We start from the raw sequence: 25,087 nt of genomic DNA, 5'->3' as shown, positions 1-25,087 counted from the left end.
GACTCCTGCATTATTAACTCTGTGTGGACACGGTTCAGATTCAAACAGACTTTATTAGTTTTCATTAGATACATGAGACTCACTCAACAAATGAAACGGTGCTATGAATGAAATAAGTTATTACTGCAAAAGAGGAGAACAAAGGGAGGAAATAGAACATAAGCTCCGCATGCACAGATTAGCTGATGATATGAAGGTTCCGAAGCAAAAACCCAATTAAATATTCAAAATCAAAACAAAAGGAAACCTAATATAAAACAAATCTATATCATACACAACGTAGCAATGCTTTCACAATATCATTGGCTTTAATTATTCTAAAATAGATGATCTGATGATATACTGTATTATCATGTCTGAATGAAATCACTTAAGATTTATCCCTGACTGCATATAGTGCACCAAGGCTGCTTTCTATAAAGAATGGTTAAATGACTTATACAGTGATGTTTAAGAGGGGGGATGTGTTGAATGTGAGTTTGGTAAACACTTATCTCTTTCCCTGATTCGTTACATCCTGTAGTCTGACAGATCTGTGTGAGTCACTTTGAAATCCATATATATATATATATACGTACAACAGTCATATCCCCTAAAATTATTCTTAAAATCCAAATGAAGGGAAACCTTTTACCTATTAAAAAAATGTTGATTTAGTAGCCCCGCCGTACACAGTGGATCACAATGTCATTTCAAAATGTCACATCACTTCAAAGTGTTTTCTCTAAGTCGAAGTAACAAAGCGGAAGTCAGTAAATTCCTAAAGAGTGGATCTTCACACCATTACATGCAGAAAAGAGTGCAGAGTGAGTTGTTTCAGTGGCCACGGGATGTAGGCAGACCGGATGTGCTGATTTTCTGGTTCCTCTAGTCGAAGGTGAGCGGGTGGCCGTCAAAGTGAGTGAGCACGTGATTCTCGAACACCTTCTGGTCGCAGTCCAGCGGGAACTGCTCGCTGCACATGGGGCAGATTTTCCAGTGGCTCTCCACGTGCTCCTCAAACTTGCTCTGGTCATAGTTGGGTGGGAAGATGACCTCACACAGGGGACATCGCTTCATGTCCATACTGCACACGGGTGGGGGAGGGGTGAGGGAGAGAAAGACGGAGAGAGAACGCTCACATTAATACGCAGTCAAGTGATGATGTGGGCAAACCAGGAGCTCGGGCTAATAAAGAGCATCTGTCTGATGCGACGTGGGTGGCCCGCTGCTTGGCTTATACAAACAAAAGGGGGGTTGTGCAGCAGAACAAACACTTTACACATGTTACAATGCACAGGTTTTCCAAAATGAAGGGTGCAGCATACTTATATGGCTTTTATGTGTGAGCATGTGAGGGTCTGTTACCTGGGATCAAAGCAGAAGGCGGTTTGTCCCTCGGTCACAAATGGGCTGTGAGTTTCGGTCGCTGGGGTCTGTTCGTTGGTATTACCCTGAGAAAGAACATTTGTGAATATTTACACAAAGGAGAGCAGGATGTCAATCATCGGTATTTAACTGTATACTGCTCGTGGGAGACGATACATAGCACAGTCTGAGCTTACATTGTTGTTATTTTGCTTTTCCTCTGCCTCTTCGTGGCCTTCTGGCCGGCTGTGGTTACGGGTGGGTTGGATACACACCACATTACTGTCCCAGGAGGGCGGGCCTACAGGAGGCAGCCTAAGGAGCTGGTCATCGGGGAACTCCTCTTCTCCCTCATCTGCAGGGAGATAATTCAGGGACACAGCTACTGTAAATACAAGTCAATTATTTCTGCAAAAGTATGTGAATCAGTCGGAAAGACAAACCATTTGAGTCTATGATGGAGTAAGGGTTCCCAAAATGCAGCTTGCTGGGGCTCTGAGAGACCAGCAGGGGAGTGGGGGCATCCTGGGTGTAAGGGACGGGGTACTGCAGGAATAAAGGCACACTGGACTGGATACTCTCCAAGCTGGTTTTCTCACTGCCCCCCTGATCTCCCTTCCTGCTGCTGCTGCCGCCCTTCTGGAGCTCCTAGGCAGGAAACAGCAGAATTAAAAACTTTTTTTTTCACAAAAACAAAGACCAATGTCTCAATTAAAATGTTTTCTAGGGAACCAAATATCTGGTTCCGTCTCTCGATGCCTCCCAGGCTATCAAAGCAGTAATATATCACCGATTACAATCACACGGCAGCTCCTGAGCTATGAGTCTTTGCTTTTTCTCTCGCACACACAAACAGTTTAATTAGTGCCTTCGTTAAAAAAGAAACTCTTCTCATTTTCAAAGGGATTGGGATGCTGTTTTTTTATTGATGTTAGTTGCAGACGCCAATTTAATTTACAGTCTAAACCTCAAATTGGGTCATTCTGCTCCTCTTAGCTGTAACAGCATTACCTCGAAGCAATATTTTAGGTCAGTGAGGACCTTGCTGTGGTCCAAAGTAATGGAATGGAAAATAAGAACTCATTTACTTTGCTTCTACAATTAGAGGCATATTAAACACAGACCAGATTGGGAGAGGGAAAATGGCAGGGGAATGGCACTTTTCAAGGAATTTTTAAAGTGGAAGAAGTCTATAAAAGAGAAAATGAAAGCTGTCACTAACCCCCTCCACTTTTTCCTTCTCCTTCACAACAAGTGCTAGTGTGTCCTTCAGTTCCTTCAGCTCGCGTCCCTTCTCAGCTACCTGGCTCTGAAGACACAAATCAGAAGAGACATGTTCAGATCTCGAACATCTGAAGTGCTGCTGATTGAAACTACATCACCGAAGACCTCTCAGACCTCAGCGCATGACATTAATTGATCACAGCCATAAAAGGCTTCCCTTCGCATAGGACTGATTTACGCCCAATGCAAACTCAAAGCAAAGCAACCTGTTTGAATTCCTCTGAGACACTAAGCAAATATCCGCCCGACCTGAGCCAAGCACAGCATTAGCCAGGCAACTGGAGATGACTCCTCCGAGCCAAGCTTCGCTTGTCTCTAGAGTTTGACATAAACAGCCGTAAAATGTCTTCTCACAGATAGGCCTGCTCATAAACAACACTATCAAAGTGGCTCTGTTCAAGAGGAGAGATAGCATCAAAAGCTCCATCCCTGATCTAGACCAGCCATACCCAGCGGTAACACGCAGTAAGTGTCCAAAGACAGACCTGATTCGAAAGCAGCAGCAGAGCATCGCTGGCAGCAAATGGCCTGACCGCAGTGTTAAGTGTCTGAACTGACCTTGTAGCGATCTTCCTCTGCTGCCAACTGCAGTTTCATGTTCTCATTCATCTTCAGTTGTTCCTTAAATTTCACCTCCATCTTGGCCAGCTCATCAGCAAACATGCAGCTACGCTCCTTCTCCTCCTGGAGAGCAATCAGATATTAACCAGTGCTCTTTTGTATTATATTCCTCTACCTCACAAGGATGAGAGCGTACACTTCACTTTGGAGAGCATGGGTTTTTGACAATAGGGTTTGATCATCTCATTTTGGGACACGTGGCCAATAAAAGGATCCAAATAATATGTTTCTTACCACCAGCATCTGCTTGCACTTCCTGTACTTGTCATTCCTGTCGGACGCCTCTCTGCTGATGCCTTTGAGCTTCTCCTGGATGATGGCTTCCAGCATGGGATCAGCAGAACCTGGACTCCCTTGGAGAAAATGATGGCAAGTCAGGAAGTTTGGCCAAGCAGGATTATAGTTTGAAACGCAATTAGTCATTCCATGACTTACACTTTGGCACAATTAGACATAAAATACCTGGCACTGATGTGTCTGGACTCACTGACGCAGGGATTGTTGAGGCCTCTTGTGCTGAGCTTCTCTTCAGATCCTACAGACAGGAAACAGTAAGGGTTGGAAATCAGCTCTAAATGCAACTACAAGACAGAAGCAACTAAAAGAACGAGTACATTCACAGGAGCTGGACACACCCAGGATCGGTAGACAACAAAGATGAACACGACATGTAAAAACACGAACAAAAGTATGCTACTGAAAACAATTACAGCATGACACAGCATATTCTATTTCTGTGTATAGCTGCATATTCATTTTACAAAAACCACTAGAATGGGCCTGTGTTAATGTCTTACATAAGCACACTGAATGCTAATAAAGAAGAAACCTTTTTCCTCAGAGGGCTTTTAGTGGGATGTGATAGTCAGGCAACCTGTTACAGAAATCTAATGCCAGTTTTTCCCCCTCAACTATAAAGTATGTCGGCTGCAGTCTGGTGGGACCTACCCCTTGCTGATCAGAGAGTCTAAGCACTTGTTTTTGCAGTCGCTGACATTCCTTGTATTTCTCCTTGTAGTGTTCGGCAGCCATGTGCAGTCGCAGCTTCAGATCCTCCACCTCCCTCTGCACCTCTGCTAAAACAGCTGGGTCTGCCGCGGCTTCTTCCTCTGCTTTGGCCTGGTGACGGCAAACAATACAGAAAAACAGACCCCATATTTAACACAGTAATGGGCCAACTGCAAGGACCCCTGGGAAGCTGTAGCGGTAGAAAGGAACCCCTTATTAACAACATTGTAGAGGATCAATCATCATCATTAAGGTACTCCATGCTCCGCTATAAAAAAAGGGGTTGATGAAATGGTTCCTCAGCAAAACCGTGACATTCAATAAAAAGCTGTTGTAATGTAGGGAGCTCAAACACACCAGGGGACTGTGCAGAGCCGGGGTAGGATGTTGTCTTATTTGTTTTTTAATCTTAGCCTTGGCTCTGTCTGAACTATGGAAATAACTACATCACCCTTAAAAGCAGAACCAATAAAACCCCCTGTGAGACTTTTTGTTTATATTTCCATTATTTTGCTCTTCCTACCAGTCATTTTCTCAGCTATGCAATGCTTGGTTTCAGCAAAACATACAGTACTTGGAAAAGGAAGTGATAATAATCTTTCAACACGATTGCTCTGTGGTGGAAACTTAAAACACGGGTATACAGTATATTTCAATCCAGATTTTTTGTTTGTTCTTTGCGACTCTGGTACGCAGAATATTAAGAGGTTTTCTATGCTCACATATCACCTACACCCTGCTTACCATTATTACCCCTCTAATACTAACCGTAATGTTTCATATGAAGCTAGATATATCGATAAAGTTAGACTGATTATCATCCTTACAGCTTCCATTTTGGCATCTGCTTTCATCTGCTCTACCAGGCGCTCCAGACGGACGCACTGGGCCTGAGCTTCAGCCTTAGCCTGGCGGAGAGCATCGGCCTCCAGCTTCATGTGGTAAAGTTCAGATATGGTCCGGTCGCGGGTGCTGGAGGCGTCCCTTAACTCGGCGGCTAACAAGGAGGACTGCTGCTGCTTGGCCTGGAGCTGTTCTTCCTTCTGCCGCAGCTGCTCCTTCAGGACCTTCATATCTCCCTGCCGGAAGCAAACACGTTTTTAAGTCAAGGTTAATTCCCTTCAGGTCACTAGAAATGTGTCATTATTCTTATATTTTTTATTTATTATTATGTCATCATTATTATGAAATACAATTAATCAAGTTGAATACTGTATATGACAAATCTATCTAAATGCTGTGACTTTAAGCTGAAACAAAATGGTTTGTACCAGGGGGGAAGCTTTGGCCAAGACCTCTCTGTACTGTTTCTCCTTCTCAGTGAGGCACGCCTGCAGACGTCCCACCTCCTCTTTGAACTGGGCAATGGTGTTTTCCTTGTTCACATCCACAGACTTCAGCATCTGCAGCTCTGCACTCAGCTTAGTGTTCTCCAGTTCACGATTTTTCAGGTGAATCTGGTGTTTGCGCGAACACACACACACACACACACACACACACACACACACACACACACACACACACACACACACACACACACACACACACACACACACACACACACACACACACACACACACACACACACACACAGTGTGATTATATATAAAACACCAATCACGATCATGTACCAAAGAGCATATGACTATTAAAATAAATGTTGCATGACCTCAATTACAAAACAGAGATGGAGATAGACCCATAAAGTTTTGCTCCAACACAGTGTGATGGAGCAAGTTAAATTAGGTATGGGGTTTTTGGCTCCATTTCCGTGGCGACACTACAGTATGTGGCTCTCCGGGTTCCTGTGCAGCGTCGACCACAACAAAGGCACAGAAACACCAGAGAGATCAGAAGAAGACAGAATAAGGCATGCCCTCTTTAGACTAAATGCTCGGCCAAAAGTAAACAGAATAATCACAGTAGTAAAGTGAAAAACAGGAAAAGTTAACAAACTGATTGATGATTGTCAGCTGTACAGGCTGTAAAACTGTCACTAACGTAGCAGTCAACCGAGACACTGCTAAGACAACTCCTGACCACTGACCAATGACATCATGACCATGCAACATAAAGTACTGAGCTGCTCCCTACCTGGACCATGACACCTTTTATTTTCTTATTAATCTTTGTGTGAAAACACGTGTTAATACTGCCAGCACATTACCTTGTAGAGTTCCTTCTCATCTTTCTCATTTTTGAGATGAGATTCAAGGGCCTCCTTCTCTGCTGCAAGTTTCTTCACTCGATCCTTCAGACTAAACAAAATGGGGAAAAAATAAAAATAAAATTGTTATTCACGAATTGCAATCACAGTGTCTATGTTCAGATTCAGTGTTTGGAATAAGTGATTATTGACCATATTTATGCTGTTTTTATGCACCAGCAAACAATATGAAAATGTAACAAGCAACTCCCCTTCTTCTACAGGTTATAAATAAAACATGTGAAACATGAGACATGTGATGATCACATGAGCGAGCATCCATGTAACCAAAACCTGCAGTTCAGTGAATCTGCAACAGCCCCATATATCCTGAACTCACCTGTCCAGCTCAGTTTCCTTTTGTAGACCCTTCTGGGTGACTCCAATGAGATCCTCCTCCAACTGTATAACTCTGGCTGTGGCCTCCTCCAGTCTGCTCTTTACCTCCTCTTTCTCCTCTTGCAGGGACTGGGCAGAATTCTGCACATCCTGAGAGACAATAAAGTATAACGGTGGAAACAAACAAAAAAAAAAGAGAAAGAAGATGAATGTGCATGTGGTAATAAATTACTAAATTAATCAATCGTTAAACTAAATATTATACTCTAATTTGTGCCAAGACCAACATATATCAAACTAGGTTTGAATCTGACAAAGTAATGCTAGCTTCCTGATGTATCATTTTCCATCTCTTTCTTTGACTCTATGCTTGTGGAAAAGAGTTTATGGTCTTTGAAATGTAAGTCTTAATCAAAACAAACATTATGTTTAAATGCAGAGCTCTCGAATTTAGAAGATGACATCAAAAAAAGAAAAAGGAAATGATTTTTTGTTTACAGGAAGAATTTTGAAATCTTTATATTCACACCACATAAAACAAATCATATAAAAGTACAGTCATAAACTTAACAGCCACAAAATCTGTAATCATGTTTTCATCTGAAAGACGTTTTAAAAGCAGCAGAGGACAGCAATATGAATTATCACCGACACTGCTTTTAATACTTAATGCTGTGCTATAAAAACATAATTACAAATTTCATAATATATACATTTATATGTGTCAGGGTGTGATTTATACTTTTAGTTTGGATAGCTCTGCATATTTGTCGTCTTTCGCTAGGGGGTGCTAAGAGACTGTTTGGCCTCATTTAAAATGTTCCTTGAAATAACTGCAACAACTAGAAAAGAGTATCAATCATATAATTTAGCACATATTTAGCAACATGTGCTGCTCAATGAACAATTATACTAAACAACAGAAAAAGCAACAAGGCCTTTTGCTTCGCTGACAAAGGTTTTACAACAGCAACAAGCATTTTCCATCCCCCCACACTGCTGAAACTCCTATCTGCCTTCAGTCCATTCTCAGCTTACTTGGCTCTCTCTTCTCAGCTGAGCACATGTTTCCTTCTCCTGCTCACACTCCTTCTGAAGGGTCTCCTTCTCAACCTCCAGCTGCTCCTTCTCCTGCTGCAGGATGGCCATGTTCTTGACAAGCTCCTCTTTCTCTCTGTGTGCTTCCTCCACCTTTTGCTGCAAAGAAAGATAAACAGTGAAAAGGAAAGATGGAGGGGCCATGCCCATAACAATTCACTTCAACAACAAAGTACACCATGGCGTATAATGTAGGTCACCACTGTACATGATAGCATTACCAAACTCGTACGAACTTGGTGATTTAACTAGCCATTCTGCAAGTGAGAGCCACATAACACCTGAGAAGACTGATATATTGCGTAGTACCGCTCAAGTGTACTCTACCTCGAGGTAACCAGCCTTGGTGGTGACCACCAGGATGTCAGAGTTACATTCATCCTCCACAGTCAGCAGCTCGTCCTCTGAAGGGCTGTTGGCACGAAACTGGAAAGGCGTGCTGGCTCCCCTGATCTCCCCTTTGTGGGTCACATAACAGAACTGGTAGAACTCGGCATCGTCATTGGGCACATAATATCCTGGAGAAGAATGACATTCAGACAGTGACCTCAGTGCACAGCAGGACAGAGGAGCAAAGCAAAATATATTTCTCCACAACCCTGAACTCACCTCAGACTTTAGCTTCTCTTAAACCGCACGCTTATTCCAAATGTATTATAACGCACAGTTTTAACTTTGGAATAAGTGTGTGTGTGTGTGTGTGTGTGTGTGTGTGTGTGTGTGTGTATATAACTAAAAAAGGGGCAGAGTTTGAATGTAAAAAGATAATAAGATGACTTTCTCCCCTTCTTGTCACTCTCCATTACTTTATAAAAAGTATAAAAGATAAAAAAAAAAACATAAACTGAAATGTCTTTAACACCAGAATAGAGATCTATAGGGAAAGGTTCTCATTAAATTCTACCCACTGATTCAGTATTAAAGTTTTAACAATCCTCTGAACAGCCCTCAGATATGTGGTTATTAAAAGGTGTCAAAGTTATATAAAACTACGGTATGATCTTACCCTGAAAGACCACTGTTCGGTTAACTGCGGTGCCTTCCACATAGTTCTCAGGGAGAGGCGACCACAAGAATGTGTAATAGTCCCTCGCTGTGCTCCAACCAACCTGTGAGACATTGTGGGGAATCCATTCAACCAGACGCTCTCACCACATCAGTGTAAGATAATAACAATGGAGGATTAACAAGGAGACTTCCTCGAATCCACTCAGTGCCACTTCCAAAATATCTCAAACTGGTTCATTACAGTAATCATGGAGTTTTCGATCTATGTTGGGATGATAGTGCAAGACCATGCCTGCTGCCATGACTTTTTTTTAAACAAAAAAAAAACTGATCATTTGTGTAAACCACTGAAACTCCTGGTCACCATGTGCACATGGCCCGGCCCTCGTCATGAACAAGCCTAACCGTGGAAATGTAGCTACAACTCACTTAAGAGGAAATAGGTGAACATTTTATACATAGGTGAATTGAAAATTAAAACCAAAATGTAATTATACGTATATTAATGTTGTTAACTGCCATAACACTGTCAAACTAAATCAGAGTCACATCGAGCAGACTGGCTCTCAGTATGCACATGCATCCACAACAAGCCCAGTCAAACCAGCCTAGTTACACCAGAACATTGATTGAGCTGGGTGACGTGATTTTCAAAGCTTTAACAAAATTATTATTTAAATACACATGAAGACAAGGTCCCACTTAAATGTATGCAAATGATGCTCCTTTGATGTGTACAGGCTATGTTCACTATCTGGGCAGTGTATGCTCTCACCTGCATGGAAACCGCCCACAGCGACAATACTGCAAGTGTTCATCAGAGCCACAGATAGAAGGCCCTGGTCCTCCAAAACCCCCAATTGTTACCAGTGTAGTACAAGCCTCCAGCAGTAAGGAACAGGAAGCAATTAAAGCATGCAGCTAGTTAGAGAGAGTGTCATTACTGAAGGCTAGCCCTTACCAGTCCACTCATTAGAGCAGCAGAGGTGGTGGGTGAAAACTCTGAGAGGAACTATTTAACTCACAAAAGACTGGTCTACAATGTGTATAAATAGGAGGGGAGGTAGAAACAGTGTAGAGCTTCCATAAAACTGGACCGGGGGGTTGTGAAGCGATAACACAGGCAACACTGCAAACATACACGCAGTTAGGAAATCTGACCATAGAGCTAACCAATGTATTTTAACTTTTAACATGACATTTCACGAGCATTCCAGCAAAGTCACACTTCTGGAAGAAAACTGACAGAAGCCAGTGGTAATGTTGCTGCAGGAGGAAATGTACTGTCTATGTGCCAGTTAGACTGTATAAATTCAGGAGCAAGTTGTTCATGAATCACACAAAGATGTTGTGCTTGAAGACAGGTTAATTATAAAGCCGTGCTCACTTTCTTCTAGGCCACTGTGGCAACCTGTCCCAACAACATTCCTCCATGCAGCCCCAGAACAGCTTGAATCACACAGTATGATAAATGTTCCAACATCAAACAGACCAAAGGCTGCTTGGGTCCATGTGCAAACAAGAACCTATCTACCATCTATTTATCGTCAACTGTATATTAAGTTTATGTCTGACTTCCTCAGTAAAAGGGGTATCATTTGAAGATTTGTAAAACAATTTAGGTTAGGATGTGAAAGCCTTAATTAAAAATGTGCAAATAATGAATTTGCAATTTAGTCATTTTTCTTCAAATGTATAATTATTTCAACCAAATTAGTGCTTTGTTGACATTTCAACATTTTACATTTAATTTCAACTGACTGAACCATAGGGCATTTTCTATTTAAACCACATCTCTTAATTAGACACATCTGGAAAATGCAGACGAGCGTGTCTCAAAATTGATTAAAAAAAAACAACAACTAGAAAGTGGTAGCACTTCAAACAATCTAAGACAGCATTCACTCTGTTTGACCTGGAGCCAATAGCAACTAAAAGGAGTGTATTAAGGAGCTAACACTGATGCACAGTGTATCCATGTTATCTCCAAGCATACAAACGAAAGAACTTGGCACCAAGCGTCTCATCTGTCAGCACTGCCAGGAACATTTTACACAATTTACGATCCCGCCCTCAGCCTTTTCCAGCTCAGCTCTGTGTTTTAGAGGCTCAAGAAATTAGTGATTTTAAGATCTAGTTGTTGCCTAGCTTGAGGCGAAACACAATGTGATGTGGCACTGAGCTACAACAGAGTGCTGAATCCAGCATTTTAACAGTCAGACATTACCTGATCCATCACCAGTAGCCTAACATGACCTCATTCCTCAGTAAGGCTCTAAAAAACGTTTAGATATGTGCAGTATATTCAGACTCAGAATGAATATATGGCTTTCCTCAGTGTTACATAGATATGAACAATTTAAAATCTTGCATTTCAGTTCAGAGAAACTGCAACAAATGGCTAAATGGCATTACAGTGTGCTAGTTGCATGATGCAAATACATTTCTTAACACTAGAAGTGCATTAAAGCAGAATGAAACAAACAACAAATAGACAGTCATTAGTTTGTTCTTTTAAGATCTGGTGTGATTTAATTCCAGCTTCCATCTCATCTCCAAAACATAAGAAACATGTTGGTCTAGAGATAGCCATTAGACAACATACTGCAGAACTTCTGCTACTACTAATTATTTTGTATATCGTGTGTGTTCTTGAAATGTTTTTTCTAGTAAACTGAATAGGGTTATTCACCTTGAATATGCCAACCCAGTCCTTGGGATTTGGTTTGATGAACTGCGTCAGAGTATAGTGGCACTCCAGTGCAGCATGGGGCATGTAACTCTTCCCCACATTCTGGAAGATGACATGGGCAAAGTTTGATGTGTCCATGTTGTTGCTTAATAAAGTCCCGTCCAGGAACAGTGCCATAAATCACTCAGCAGCGGCTACCCAGGAAGAAAAAAATCAACAGAATATATGATTAGAAACAATAATAAACACAGAAACAACCAAAATACCACTCTTTGAAAAGAATATGAATAAGAGAAGAAGCAGGCTATTTCTATACATAAAAACTGATTTAAAAACTGAGAATACTACATTACTGGAAAAAGTGAATTAATAAAATGTCATATATCCTATCAAATGTCTAGTTGACGTATATGGCTAACCATTTTTGATATTCAAAGAGAGCCGGTTCATGCATGTCTCATGTTCCATTTCAGGGAATGTCTGAGTTGAAGAAACTTCTATACTAAAAGGCAAATTGCAAATCTAGATCTTCAACACATCTATAATTTATGTATTTAGAATAGGTGTGGGGCTGTAGACTTCTGGGCTGATGAACATGTGTCCTCCCCGCCATGTGAGATTGATTATTTTCACAGGGACTGTTGGGAAGTTCTTGATGGAAAGAAAAAAAAATCCATGTTTGAACCAAGAAGTTTCTCTCTTATGATCAGTAAAATAGTCACTTGTCAGTGGAAAACCCAAATTTACAGAACAAATCATGACTCTCTACTTACAACACACGATGGACAAATATTGCAACATGTAAATGGTATTGTAGCAAGATCCATTCAATTTATAACTTATCTGTAACACCCTAAGCAATATTGGTGCCCATCTTAAGGCAAATATATCTTTTAGTGGCTTTTTAATTGGTCTAATTCAGCACATGTATTCATCAATTGCAGAAAAACCGTACAGTGTAAACGCCAATAGGCATCCAATAAATGATATGACCCAGTGTTATCAAGATAGCTGACAACTCCTTTCCTCAAATGCAAAAGTGAAACTGCGGTTCCACACAAGAAAATTGAGCCTTCGTCAGTGGTAAATAATTAAATGCCTGCGGGTCAAGTAGAAATACTGTACTGGACTTTTTTCTCTTACCCATATTATTATCATTTTACTAGGTTTTGAGTGAGTTTTGATATCGAATTAGTATATATACTGTTTCAAATTTGCCAGAATATAGCCTGCATTTGTGATTTAATACATATATACATTTTGTAAACAATCACTCTTGATTTGATTTTGTTGTTCCCAAATTATATTTGTTGAATGAATCTTGTCGCTGGAGATGGCTTTTTATGCTTAATATTACTTAAATTACTTAGACGATGAAGCCCAACTTTAGCACACTTTATACCTGATACATTACTTTTTCTTCACTACAATCGGTGACATTCATTCTTAATTATTGTGCAAGATAACGTTTAACATACTATGCCGTTTAATTGTAGGTCTATTAGGTATATAAAACGAAATACTCACAAAGTGCCACCTCATTCGATTATAAAGTAAATGACAGTGGAGGGGGAAACGCTCTTCTAGATACAAATAACTTGTATTTAAAACTAAGTTAACGCTAAAAACACTGCATGATTAACGCGAGTTCTACCTCAAGGCGGATCATTTGATATAATTGTGTCCTACGTAATTGGGCCTGTGACAGTCAAAACAGTTACGTGGATGATAATGACGATCGAAAACGCTGAACGCTGTTGTCATCTACAGCGATCACCGAACCTCTGGTGTATAACGCGAAATAAAGTGTGCCAGAATTCGGTAATGGCTGAAACTTTACAGCTGGTTAATACATGCTACGAGGTGAGGCCTAATATAAAACAGTGCAGTGCCTGCCTAAGTTAGCTATGCAGCTAGCTAGCTAGCTAACGTTGGCGACTTACTTTGCTGGACGAGCTCACTTAATGGCTGAGCAAAGAGACATTTGTTCCAAAGACTAACGAGTAAAAAATATTAACGGAAACAATTTACACACAGTGTTAGTTTATAAACGTTACAACGCCCTCGAAAAGAGCAGCTAACTAAAGAGCACTGCTATCAAGGAGGACAAGGTTAGCCAACGTAAACACTTAGCAACGCTAACTCTCGATCCGGCTTCTCAAACCCATATCAAACGGAGGAAATGTTAACAACTGTATTATTAGTGAAATTAATCAAATAGACCATAAACATACCCAGTTGACATGTTGAAGAGCAGCCGAAAACCGAATATATCATAAAAACAATTGTTGACGCAGTTCAGTGCTTTCCCGTGCCCTCTTCCTGGAATAATAACAACATTACGTCATTTCCGGAAAGGGGGGACGCTTGGGAATCCCACCCGTCAGCAAATGTTCCTCTATGTAATAACCTTAGATAGCAGCGAAACAAACGGTACAATTGAAAGTGTGAAATAATATTAGGAAGACATCATAGCAGAAACATTTTATTTTTCATGTATTTTACTTACTCTGCTATATTGTGTCGTAGTTTTTACTGCAATGCATTTATTCCAGATGTTGGCTTTTAGTACCTGGTTACTTATATGAATTATTCGCATACTTCGTTCAAGTTCATCTTAATGATAAAATATTATGAATTTTCATCGATTAGACTACTACTAGTATATTTACACTGTGGTATTGCTGAGTATCGTATGGATGAGACGCAGCTTTTGGGAGACCTGCCAGAAAACACGTAGATCGTCTTTCTAACAGACATAGAATGACCATAAACACAGTGATAGAACTTAATTGAAAGTTAAATAATATGGGGAATAAAATACACTTGATAATATTCAAAATTAGATAGGATACATAACATATAATAGAACATAAAACCCACCGAATGAAATAATAATAATAATAATAACAATAATAATAATAACAACAACAACACCGTACTACTGAAGAATATAAAGTCATAAATATACGCAAAAGAAATGTAAAACATCTATCTGTTGATGCGGAAATACGTAGATATCCCAGACCCTCCCCTGCAGCTCATACGCCGAATTTGGGAGGCCGTGCTGCGCAAGTCTGCTATCCGATTGGACAGAGGAAACGCCATTAATGCGCGTGCTGCCTACGTCACGCGTAAGGTCAAGAGGAGAAGAAGCATGGCCGCTGTGTTGAGAGGGTCTCGGTGCCTAGTTGGAAGGTGTTGCAAGCATGTTGAGTTTGCCTTCGGTAAGCAGAACAAACCGAGAGCGGGTCGGTGTTGTGCTCGTCTCTGTACTTGCTTTTAAAACTCCGAAGTTGTCACGCGAATTTTCTTTTCTGACGTGAAACGCTACGTTAGCTTGGAAAATGTCCGTTGTGAGAGAAGTTTGAGTTCATGTTGGCTAGACTGGTTTTAACGGCTCCTTCGACTCAATTCCCTCGAGCATTTTCTGTTTGAAACGACGTCGTGTTTGCGTCCCACAGCTACGGTCTAACTGCCAATGCAATCATTTAAAAATAACGCCGAAGGGTGCAAACCGTCGGTATATTGTACCCTAATGTGTCTTTCATTTAAGGCACATTATGTAATGTTGGTCACCGTGAAAGTCAAGTCGTCAACCTCCTAGTAGAGAGATTGAGGTGGCTCTTTGCAGCCTGTCAAACAGAGGATCTACTGAGGGACAACCCAAACGTCACATTCTTTTTCATTTTATGTGTTATGCGCACGTAATTAGAAGTTAATACACTACAGGGCGTTTTAGAAGCAGTATGAGCTCCATTATTTGACTCTACAATATGTTAGGATTGCTTGTATACTACATGAATGTTTTGTTATCAAAGAGTCGCTGAGTAAATATTGGAAAGGCTTGGAGCCATGAGATTAGATGACTTTGGCACTGAAGGGTGATTGCCATTGAATTACAAAGCCAGGCTAAATTTAGAATACGTTAAGGCATCCGAGCAAGAGTTTTCATTACTTGGATTGGAGAAACATGTTTTAATTTGTTTACAAAATAAAAATAATGTACGATATTACATGGACATTGTTAAAGGAGGGCATCCTGACTGACAAGATGGACAGGTTATTGTTGTTCTTCATTGTATAACAAGGAAACTGTCTCATTGATCCATTTGGACTATGTTCTAGTCTCCACGAGGTCTATGGCCTCGAAGACGCAGGTGGGGTTTGTTGGTCTGGGCAACATGGGAAACCCAATGGCAAAGAACTTGCTGAACCACGGGTACCCGGTCATTGCTACCGATGTGTTCCCCGAGTCCTGCAAGGAACTGAAAGAGCTTGGTGCTCAGGTGGGACTGTTAAAATGTACAATTATTACATTTTATACAGCCTTCACATGTTTGTTCTCTTAACTTGAGATTGTGTGTTTTTCTCAGATTGTGGATAATCCTGCTGAGGTGGCAGAAAAGGCTGACCGCATCATCACCATGCTCCCCTCTAGTCCCAATGTCATAGATGTGTACACTGGACCCACTGGTATTCTAAAGTAGGCTACATGTTGGTTTCTCTTTCAACGTGTACACAATAACCTCATGGGTTTAAGTCATATTCTAAATCATGTGTTCTTTATATTTTAAACAGAAAAGTGAAGAAAGGCTCCTTGCTCATTGACTCCAGCACCATCGACCCAGCTGTTTCAAAAGAGATGGCTGCAGCTGCTGAGAAGATGGGGGCAGTTTTTATGGATGCACCTGTATCCGGAGGTACATTTTACATTTACTTTGTTGTATAATTCTTTCCGAAGTGTCCTTGGGAAGACACAGATTACCCAAATTGCCCTTGAAGGCCGTTGGCATGTGAATGTGTGTGATTGAGTTAGATTAGATCCTGATCCTTCAGCCTCAGCCATCAGTGTATGAATGTATGCATGAGTGGTCGAAAAGATAAATGCATAACCTTGCTACAGCTAGTGTAGCCTAATTCAAAGGGTAATAAATCCCTCTTCACAAGGGTAATGATGTTTCGATTTGCTTTAAACTATTTTAGTGAGGTGTTTGATTTTTGTTGTGGAGCTATCAACTGTTTTTAATTATACAGAGGTGCTTCTAATATGTAGTCATCCTTCAGTGAAATAAATAGTTGAATGTTTCAATAAACTGGAAACTGAGCATATACATCTTGAGAACATATTTTTTCTGTTAAAATGTTAATTGCTTGCGTTATTCAGAGTCAATTGACGTTCCAACCAATTCAGCATTCCTGTAACTTGACATCATTGTAAGGCTGCAGCGAGCAATTATTGTCATTATCGGTAGGAATCTCATCACAAGCTCCTCGTGTGATGAGCTTAAAAAAACAGCTCTTGGGCGTTATTGAAAAGGTAGTTTCAAACACTCTACCTTGATCATGACTTCTGTAATGCTTGTAATGTATTGGATGTGTAGAATGCCGTGAAGGGGCTCTTAATCTCAGGGAAATGTCTTAAACCAAATTCATCAGCTGCCTTCATTGTATGTCGAGTTGAATTGGAAAATAACCATGGCAATTAAATATCTGTTATTTCAATATTTGTTCAGTTTTTTACTGCTTGCCCATTCACATAGTTTTTTTCTGGGGATGCTGATGTATGTAGGAGGAGTGAGCCATCTTTCGAACCTCTGATCAGAGAGTTGTACATACAGATCGGGCACTTGCGAGAAAATGGTGGAGGGTAAAGACAAAGTTTGTGAGCTGACAGGCGAGCATTTAATTGATCCTGGAAACAGGAATTCAGTTGGGTCAGAGGATGTGAGCGAAAACTGCAGAATAATTTACTTCAATGAAGATTCAGCGTGACCATCAACTTTGGGCATTGTTGTTATTTGATGACCACTAATAAACAAAAGCAGTTCTATAGGGACACCTAAGAATGCACTTCAGGTAAGTAGATTTCTGACCTACTTGCCTCACTGGGCAGGGGGGGGAGTTCAACCCTGAGGTGGGGGGGTAGGAGCAGCTTCCGTGCTCTCAGACTTTCTTGGGGGTCTACGCAGAAACACAGATTGTTTGAACTTGGCCTCGTCAACGTCAAGACAGCCACTTTATTTGAATTGATTTTGGTCCGTTTTATAGCCTAGTCCTAAAGATTAGCGATGATTTATATGCTTCCGTCCTGGTGCACATGGATTAAAGTTGTCCGGCTTCCCGCCTTGAACTTGTGGGTGTTTGTGTGTGTGTGTGTGTGTGTGTGTGTGGTGCTGGCACTTTAACTAGTGCAAACCGAGGTGTATATCATACTTTTGATATATTACATCAATCACCTGAATGGAACTTTTTGAACATCTCCAGTGGTCGGACAGAAACCAAAAGGAGTACAGTGGCATGGTAGTGACTATTTATTCCAGTGTGGTTAAAGTTGAAACATTAAAGTACACATGGGGACATAATTGAGTCAGCATGTGTCTGATGTTTCTTTGTGTGGAAAAAAATGTGAAGACCAGATGAGATATGGCCATCTTTCATTTAGCCTCAGGCTGGAATGGGAAGGAGTTGAGGTCAGAAATGTGGAGTGGTTAACTGGGGTAGAGAAGCGATAAATGTGTTGAGAAGAAACGTGTTAATTTCCTGAAGGATGATTATATTTGGGTCAACTGATAAGAAGTGATTATGCAATTTTCTTGTAGATCTTCCTGAGCCACAATTAATTGCGTTATTTAATTCTCTCCATTTAAATGTTTGTCAAACTTATTTATTTACTTCAAAAACAGTTTCTCGATCTCTCTAGGTTCGGGTATTAGTTCTCACTTTGAATACATCAGTGAAGTTTTTAAGCATTTTCACATCTTAAAGGAATGCTTCTGCTGGAGCAAATCCACAAACCTGCTTTGATATTTTAACCAAAGACCATGTTGCTATAGCGACAGACCCTCTCAAGGGTAGGAAATACACCTTTCATCTGCGTTTGAACCATGAACTGGATATTTTGCATAGCTCTTAGTGGTGTTTGGGCTGTGAAGGTATGTTGTAACTTGTTTTTCAGTTGCTGTAGTAATTAAAGAGTAGATTTAAAGAATTCCAATTATCATTCGTAATCTGTTCAACCTTTTAAAATGAATTTCCACGTCGAGTGCATCTTTCCTCTTGGACATGTCATCGGCTTTCAGTAGATTTCTCATCTCGATACTTGTCTTAAAATTCTCCAAGACTACATGTCTCTGACAAGAAGTTATCCGTTGAAACAATACTCTTAAATGATCATACTTTGATAGTACTTTAACATATTCTTACTGTGAGTGGCAGTTATTGCTGTCACTTTTACATCTTAACTCTAGTTGGTTTCTTGCTTTTTACATCTTAATACATTTATATAATAAAAAAAAATACTGCTTTTCTGTGTGTATTTGAAACTGTTACGCATACTTTTGTTATTACTCAGCCTGAAGTAACCTGTCTCCAGCAGCACCGTCATTCTTGACTCCAATTAGTACCAAATACAGCTGGCAGACTGCTTACACGGCTAGGGAGGGGAAACGCGTAACGTAATGCCCATCCTGGCTTCCCTCCGCCGGCTTCCTGTAAACGTAAGGATTAATTATAAGACTATGTTGGTTAATTTCTTGGTACCCATGTGGCTTGCACCTGGTTATTGTATATTACTGAGCTTTTAACCCCATGTCAACCGGAATACTGCTTTTGAATCTAAGGGCTGACCAAACTTTCTCCAACAGTGTCCCAAGGCTTTGGACTGGTTTGCTTGTGAGAGCAGAGAGTTCTGAATTCAGAATTCTGTTGTGATTTATTGGTCCCCTAATGTTACATTGATTTTTATATTTATTTTGGACTATGCTCAGACACCTTTTTTTTTTTTTTTTTTTTTGCATTTTATACAGTTTTTATTAGTCAATAGTACAGAGCTGTTGAGCTGGCAGGACTTGAGTGGAAAGAGCTGGGAAATGACATGGGGGGGGGACAATTTAATAGTTTTATTTAATTGTCTCCTAATCTTGCCAAAATATTCTGGTTGTACAGCACCTCAATGCTCCAAAGAAAGCTTCGTCAGTCAGGAGAATGAAGAGTACTGAGATAGAATTTATGGACCCATATGGCTGCTGTCGGACCACAAAACATTCAGCGTCTTTGAAAAAGTTTGATCGACCTTTCATGCAGTTTTTATTACAAACTTCAGTGTTAAGTGTCAAAAGAATTCAATTTTCTCTTAGTCACAGTTATGAATCATAAAGGATGGTAGCTGCTATTCCAGCTACTTTATAAAGGCTGCTATAAAATTACTTTCAGCACGTTCATATGATTGCTTTCTGTTTGCATTTCATCTGATACTTTTTAGAAAATCCTCGTATAACCACCTCTGCATGCTTGCACACGGTTCATTGTGTATAAGCACAAGTTTTGCTTTCCTAGGTGTGGGTGCTGCCAGTTCGGGTAAACTGACTTTTATGGTTGGAGGAGCAGAGGAGGAATTTACTGCAGCCAAAGAGCTGCTCACATGCATGGGAGCTAATGTGGTGTACTGTGGCCAGGTTGGAACTGGACAGGTAGGTCCTATTTTCCAGGAACTGTCGCGATACATTTGTCTTTTTTATTGTTTCATGTGTCAAGATAGTGGTTTGAATGTGTGTACTTGTTAGCCAATTGTATAATATAATCCAGAATACTAATAATTATCGTAGGTTTTCAGGTTATTGAATTCTGATACACTGTCATCTTGTTACAGGCTGCTAAAATCTGTAACAACATGCTTCTCGCCATTGGAATGATTGGGACTTCAGAGACCATGAACTTGGGAGTCAGGTGAACTCTCTTACAAATAACAGCACATGCAGTCATTTTAAATCCTGGCGATCGCTGCGAACACTGCCTGTGTTTGTGTAAGTAACACGGGATTTGTCTTCACTCACAGACTCGGTCTTGATCCTAAACTGTTGGCCAAGATCCTGAACATGAGTTCAGGTCGGTGCTGGTCTAGTGACACCTACAACCCTGTGCCTGGAGTCATGGAGGGGGTCCCTTCCGCGAATAACTACCAGGGAGGCTTTGGCACCCAGTTGATGGCTAAGGTTAGTTTAACGACCTCTAACACTGTACTGAACTCTATTTCCTGCAATTACGTTTGAGCATTGGTGTCTCCTAAAACATTTCATCGTTGGGTTTGTACATGTGGACCTTATCACAAATAAGATGAAATAAAGCATGTATCATCCCTGTGATAGTTTCATCTAATTAGGGTGGGAAAATAGTTTTTGATCTGAAAGATGCACACTTCCCATATACTGTATAGAGTGCTGCAGGGGCGGCTCATTTTGGTAGGCCAATGCTGGATACAGGAATGCTGGATTGGTTGGAATGACAGTTGAATCTGAATAACACAAGCAATTAACATTTTAACAGATAAAATATGTTCTCAAAATGTTTATAGTATATGCTCAGTTTCCAGTTTATTGAAACAGAAGTTGGCATCACACTGGTTCCCTCAACAAAGAAGACAATGGGATTATTGCAGAAATGATCATATTCACAAATGAACATGTGTGATTAAAAAAAAAAAAAAAAAAAAAAAAAACCTAACGCTAACATGAGACTATTAACAAACTAAGATCACATGAGCACGAGTACAGAAAATGAGGCTGCAAAGGCAGACTAGTCACCTTGATGGAAGCCTTGTAGTCTCATTTAGCTGCTTGTAGGAAACTCATTTTTTTAAGACATTTAAAAGTTTAAAAATCCATGAGGGGCTTTACAGACTTGTTTTCTGTCTAGAACATGTAAAAAATCTTGTCAATCACAGAACTTATTTCAGGCATCTTACCAAAGATCCATTTTAAAAACAAAACACTGGCTTTGGGATGAGGGAACCGGAAGTGCAGAAATGTGAACTCAGTTTTTAGGACTCATTCCTTCCACAGTCTATGTGTCAAAGCTGGCATAAGTCAGTCAGGAACTCACGTCTCTTCTATATGCTGTGCATCTGATAGTTATTTAAGTGAAATTGTAAAAAACGATATCTCGGGGCACACCATTTAAAATGAACTAATAAAGTGAACTTGTCTGCAGTAGTTTACATCCCTCTTAAAAGGCAATCAAGCCTATATTATTACAACATAAAGAAAAATTCTGTGGTGTGGACTGGTGGTTTTGGTTTTGAAGTTTCATTTTCAGCTTTGTTGGTTATTCTAACGCATGTTTGCTTTTCTTTTTCAGGATCTCGGCCTCGCACAGAACACAGCCACCAACACAAAGACTCCTGTCCCCCTAGGCTCGTTAGCCCATCAGATCTACCGTATGATGTGTGCTCGTGGTTATGCCGCTAAAGATTTCTCCTCCGTGTTCCAGTTCCTGCGTGAGGAGGAGGGCCAGTAATTCCCACCTCCACCCCGTCCACAGCCTGGCCCGACACAGGACTAACGTAGCGTAGTTGGGGTGCACTTCGCCCTGAGGACTTTCTTTTTCAAATTCTGTGAAAGACATGAACCCAACACGGCGTTACAGATCATATGAGCACTTCTCTTCCATTGGAAGTCATGTTTCCTGTGTGATTTTAAATACGCAACACTCCTATCGGTTTTAGAGGCAAGTGAACTGTCAGATATACAGAGGATCCAAAAGATTAGTAGACTGTCGAGCTTTGGCAGCTCTGTGGATCTTGGTTGTAGTGCAAAGAGTCTGGTGGGAATCTGTGGTGTTAAGAAGACAACCCATTAGCTGTTTGTCAGCGCTAAACAACTGCAAACACGGATTAGTCTCCATATTTGTCTATCGTTTGTGGTCATCTCTTTCTGTTGCTGTTTTTCTTTTCATGGTTACTTCTCTCAACATTGGAAATGTTACTTTGGGGTAAGAGTGTTATATCATATCATATCCTTTTATTGGAAATAAAGACAAATTGTGAAGTCTTACCACCTTTTTTTTGTAATTTCAGATTTTTTTTTTATTTCTGGCACTTAAATTGAACTAATTAAACTATTAAAGGAACTACATTTATTCAGTGATTTCTGCTCATTTGTTAAAGCCTCAAATTCAGTTATTGTTGAAATAACTGTCATTGGTTCAAACGGAAGAGGTTAAATAACGGAATGTATGCAGTCTATAAACTTGCATGCACATGCAGCCATACCTCAGACACGTAGGATGACGTATAGCCTACTGCAAATGATCGCGATGAACAGTGTAAATGTAAAATGCCTCGTATGTGGACGCAAGCTGCACAGTGTTCCCACCGTGTCTGCGCGCTGGAGCTCCCGCATGCTTTAGTGACGATAACACATTGAACAAAGGCCGGACAGGAACGGGACAACAATGTGCCTCAACTTCTTTATTTCTAACTTAATTATCCAACACAAATTCCCCTCCAACGAAGATTTGACTATTTTTATTTCGCATCGCCTATAGGTCCACAAACATGTAACCAAGTTGTGACCGGCTGATGCATCATGTCTAATTTTGAGTGCGGATCTATTTTCTATCGCCCCGTTGGCCAGACCAGGAGGGCGGCATGTTTCTGATCTAGTTTGCCAAGAGCCACTGAGGGGCCAAGGTGCCATAGGTCATGCGATCACAAGACAAACCCATAAAAAGTCCATTAAGCACTGTAGACTAAGAGCTGTGTTACCATCTACTTGATAGGTCCTGCAAACAGAGCAGCACTTTGGTCTCCGGCCTCCAGCAGCCTGACGGCATCATCTGCTGCTGCTCCACCGGTTTCTTCAACACTTCAATAAGCTTTGCCTCCAGCAGTCTTTGTCTTCATACACATGTATGTGCATTGTTGCAGCCCAGTATGTGCATCAGCAAAAAGTTGCATGCGTTTTGTTCAAAAGTTTTAAAAAAAAGAAAAAAACCTGCGGATGTTGTATCCGAACACGGATGACTTGCTGCTTTTTATTTCCAAATGCAACTTAATTCGTATTACATCTATTTGCATTGAGTTTTTTTTTTTTTTTAATTAAGCATTTTGAGACATTTCTTCTGTCAAATCTGTGTGGTCAGTCGCCTCTGTGTCTAATGTAAAGCGTGTGTGTGTGTGTGTGTGTGTGTGTGTGTGTGTGTGTGATATATTCCAAAAAGGGGATCTAAATCCTGCTTTTTTCCATTTATTTAAATTTTATTTTTTTATGAACGCTCTGAAAACTTGTGTGAGTGAAAAAATACAACGATCGAAAGCATTTTTAACCAAACCCTTAAAGAGGCATTGTGTGTGTGTGTGTGTGTGTGTGTGTGTGTGTGTGTGTGTGTGTGTGTGTGTGTGTGTGTGTGTGTGTGTGTGTGCGCGCGGGTGGGTGATGGGCATATTTAATTAGCCTAATTATTTTTTGCCTATTTGCAACCTAGACCTGGATGCTGTTTTCCGTTGAGCTGCTCGTCCTCGTCCTACCTGCTGCTGTCTGCAGAGACAAATACGCGGCTGAAGTTGCGCTCACATCATTCCTGCACTCACTTCCTCTAAATCGGGAAGTAAATGGCCTTTTTTTAATTCCAAATGTTGCAAATAAAAAGCCGATTAGTCCATCTACCGGTCGGTTATCATAATAATGCAATAAAAACAAAACATCTGACGTGAACTTACTCAGCAACATAAAACGTTATGCGTTTTTGCCTGAAATGTTGACCACTACTCACTCTTGCCTACAAGCTCTGAACTGGGGGCCATAAAGATTTACAGCCTCAAAAGGTGGGAAAACTCGATTAAAAATAAAAAGGTGCTCAAATTTAGGTGCGCGTTTCTCTGTGGCTGCGGTCTCTTATTAGAAATGTACAAACCAAACAAAAAAACAGAAGTCTGGAAATGAAAACAGTATTTTTGTTTGAATTGTTAAAGTTAGTGTCGAGTCTGTCCCGTTACACCCACAGCCGAATGTTTTAGTGCCATATATAGGCTAAACCTTTAACGTTTTATTTTTATTCTCGCTCTACTGACTCGTGAAATATTTGTTTGTCTATGTGGCCCAAAACGAGACTGTTTTAGCTCCGCGTTCTGGGATGGAAAGCCAGAGGCCACCTATGGAGGCATTTTACGCATAATAGAAGCGAAGCGCGCTTTATTTCCCTACAAGTCAACGTTTTACGTGATAGAAGGTTCAAATAAATCATCTGCTGCTTTTATTCCTCACTATTTAAAGCCAGTAGATTTTATTTGTCATCGCCTTAGTCTGATAGGATTACAGACAGGAGAGAACACGTTTGTGTAACTTGTCTTAAAAAAAAAAAAAGAAAACAGCAGTTTGCAGATGAAAGCCCCTCTTTCGGCCTTTAGCTGTTTTCTCTCCGGGCTTCCTGGCATGTAGAGCCTATTTGGCCACACTGCAACTTTCAACTTGACCTTGGCCTCCAGCCGCGTCTAACCCGTTTGAGCAAGAGTGCAGCCAAAAGTGGCATACTTTATGTATTTTAGTGGACACTAAACCGGCGTCTACATTTCCACGTCGCAGTGCCAAATGTGGGCATGTTTAACATTTATTCATGTCCATAACGCACGTTTTAAATGTATCCGCAAGACATTAATCACTGTTTATTTTCCTTGAGAAAACAACTCGTGCGTAATCCTTCAAAGTTAG

At 40.6% G+C, this 25,087-nt stretch overlaps 3 protein-coding genes across 3 annotated transcripts in view; 1 reads left to right on the top strand and 2 right to left on the bottom strand.

Moving 5' to 3' along the window:
• chn2 (chimerin 2) overlaps positions 1 to 25,087 on the bottom strand; it is a 129,018-nt gene that overhangs the window by 80,569 nt on the left and 23,362 nt on the right. The gene's annotated exons all lie outside the window — the stretch shown is intronic.
• Positions 34 to 13,956, bottom strand: tax1bp1b (Tax1 (human T-cell leukemia virus type I) binding protein 1b). The gene is made up of 18 exons (XM_084027041.1): positions 13,838 to 13,956; positions 11,604 to 11,797; positions 8,910 to 9,012; positions 8,231 to 8,421; positions 7,844 to 8,002; positions 6,807 to 6,955; positions 6,428 to 6,518; positions 5,532 to 5,717; positions 5,088 to 5,339; positions 4,201 to 4,371; positions 3,715 to 3,787; positions 3,487 to 3,605; positions 3,190 to 3,315; positions 2,570 to 2,656; positions 1,791 to 1,995; positions 1,545 to 1,702; positions 1,348 to 1,433; positions 34 to 1,066 (listed from the first exon to the last, which is right to left on the bottom strand). The coding sequence occupies exons 2-18, from the start codon at positions 11,778 to 11,780 to the stop codon at positions 868 to 870; spliced, it is 2,532 nt and encodes an 843-aa protein (XP_083883167.1). The 5' UTR covers positions 11,781 to 11,797; positions 13,838 to 13,956; the 3' UTR covers positions 34 to 867.
• hibadhb (3-hydroxyisobutyrate dehydrogenase b) lies at positions 14,707 to 22,517 on the top strand. Its single transcript, XM_084027979.1, has 8 exons — positions 14,707 to 14,830; positions 15,732 to 15,892; positions 15,980 to 16,089; positions 16,185 to 16,306; positions 19,941 to 20,074; positions 20,254 to 20,330; positions 20,440 to 20,596; positions 21,738 to 22,517. Exons 1-8 carry the CDS (start codon positions 14,761 to 14,763, stop codon positions 21,894 to 21,896), a joined length of 990 nt encoding a protein of 329 aa, XP_083884105.1. The 5' UTR covers positions 14,707 to 14,760; the 3' UTR covers positions 21,897 to 22,517.

The sequence above is a fragment of the Eutrigla gurnardus genome (assembly GCF_963514095.1).
Source record: "Eutrigla gurnardus genome assembly, chromosome: 14".
Classification (NCBI taxonomy): Eukaryota; Metazoa; Chordata; class Actinopteri; order Perciformes; family Triglidae; genus Eutrigla; species Eutrigla gurnardus.
This window is presented reverse-complemented; position numbering and strand designations above follow the sequence as displayed.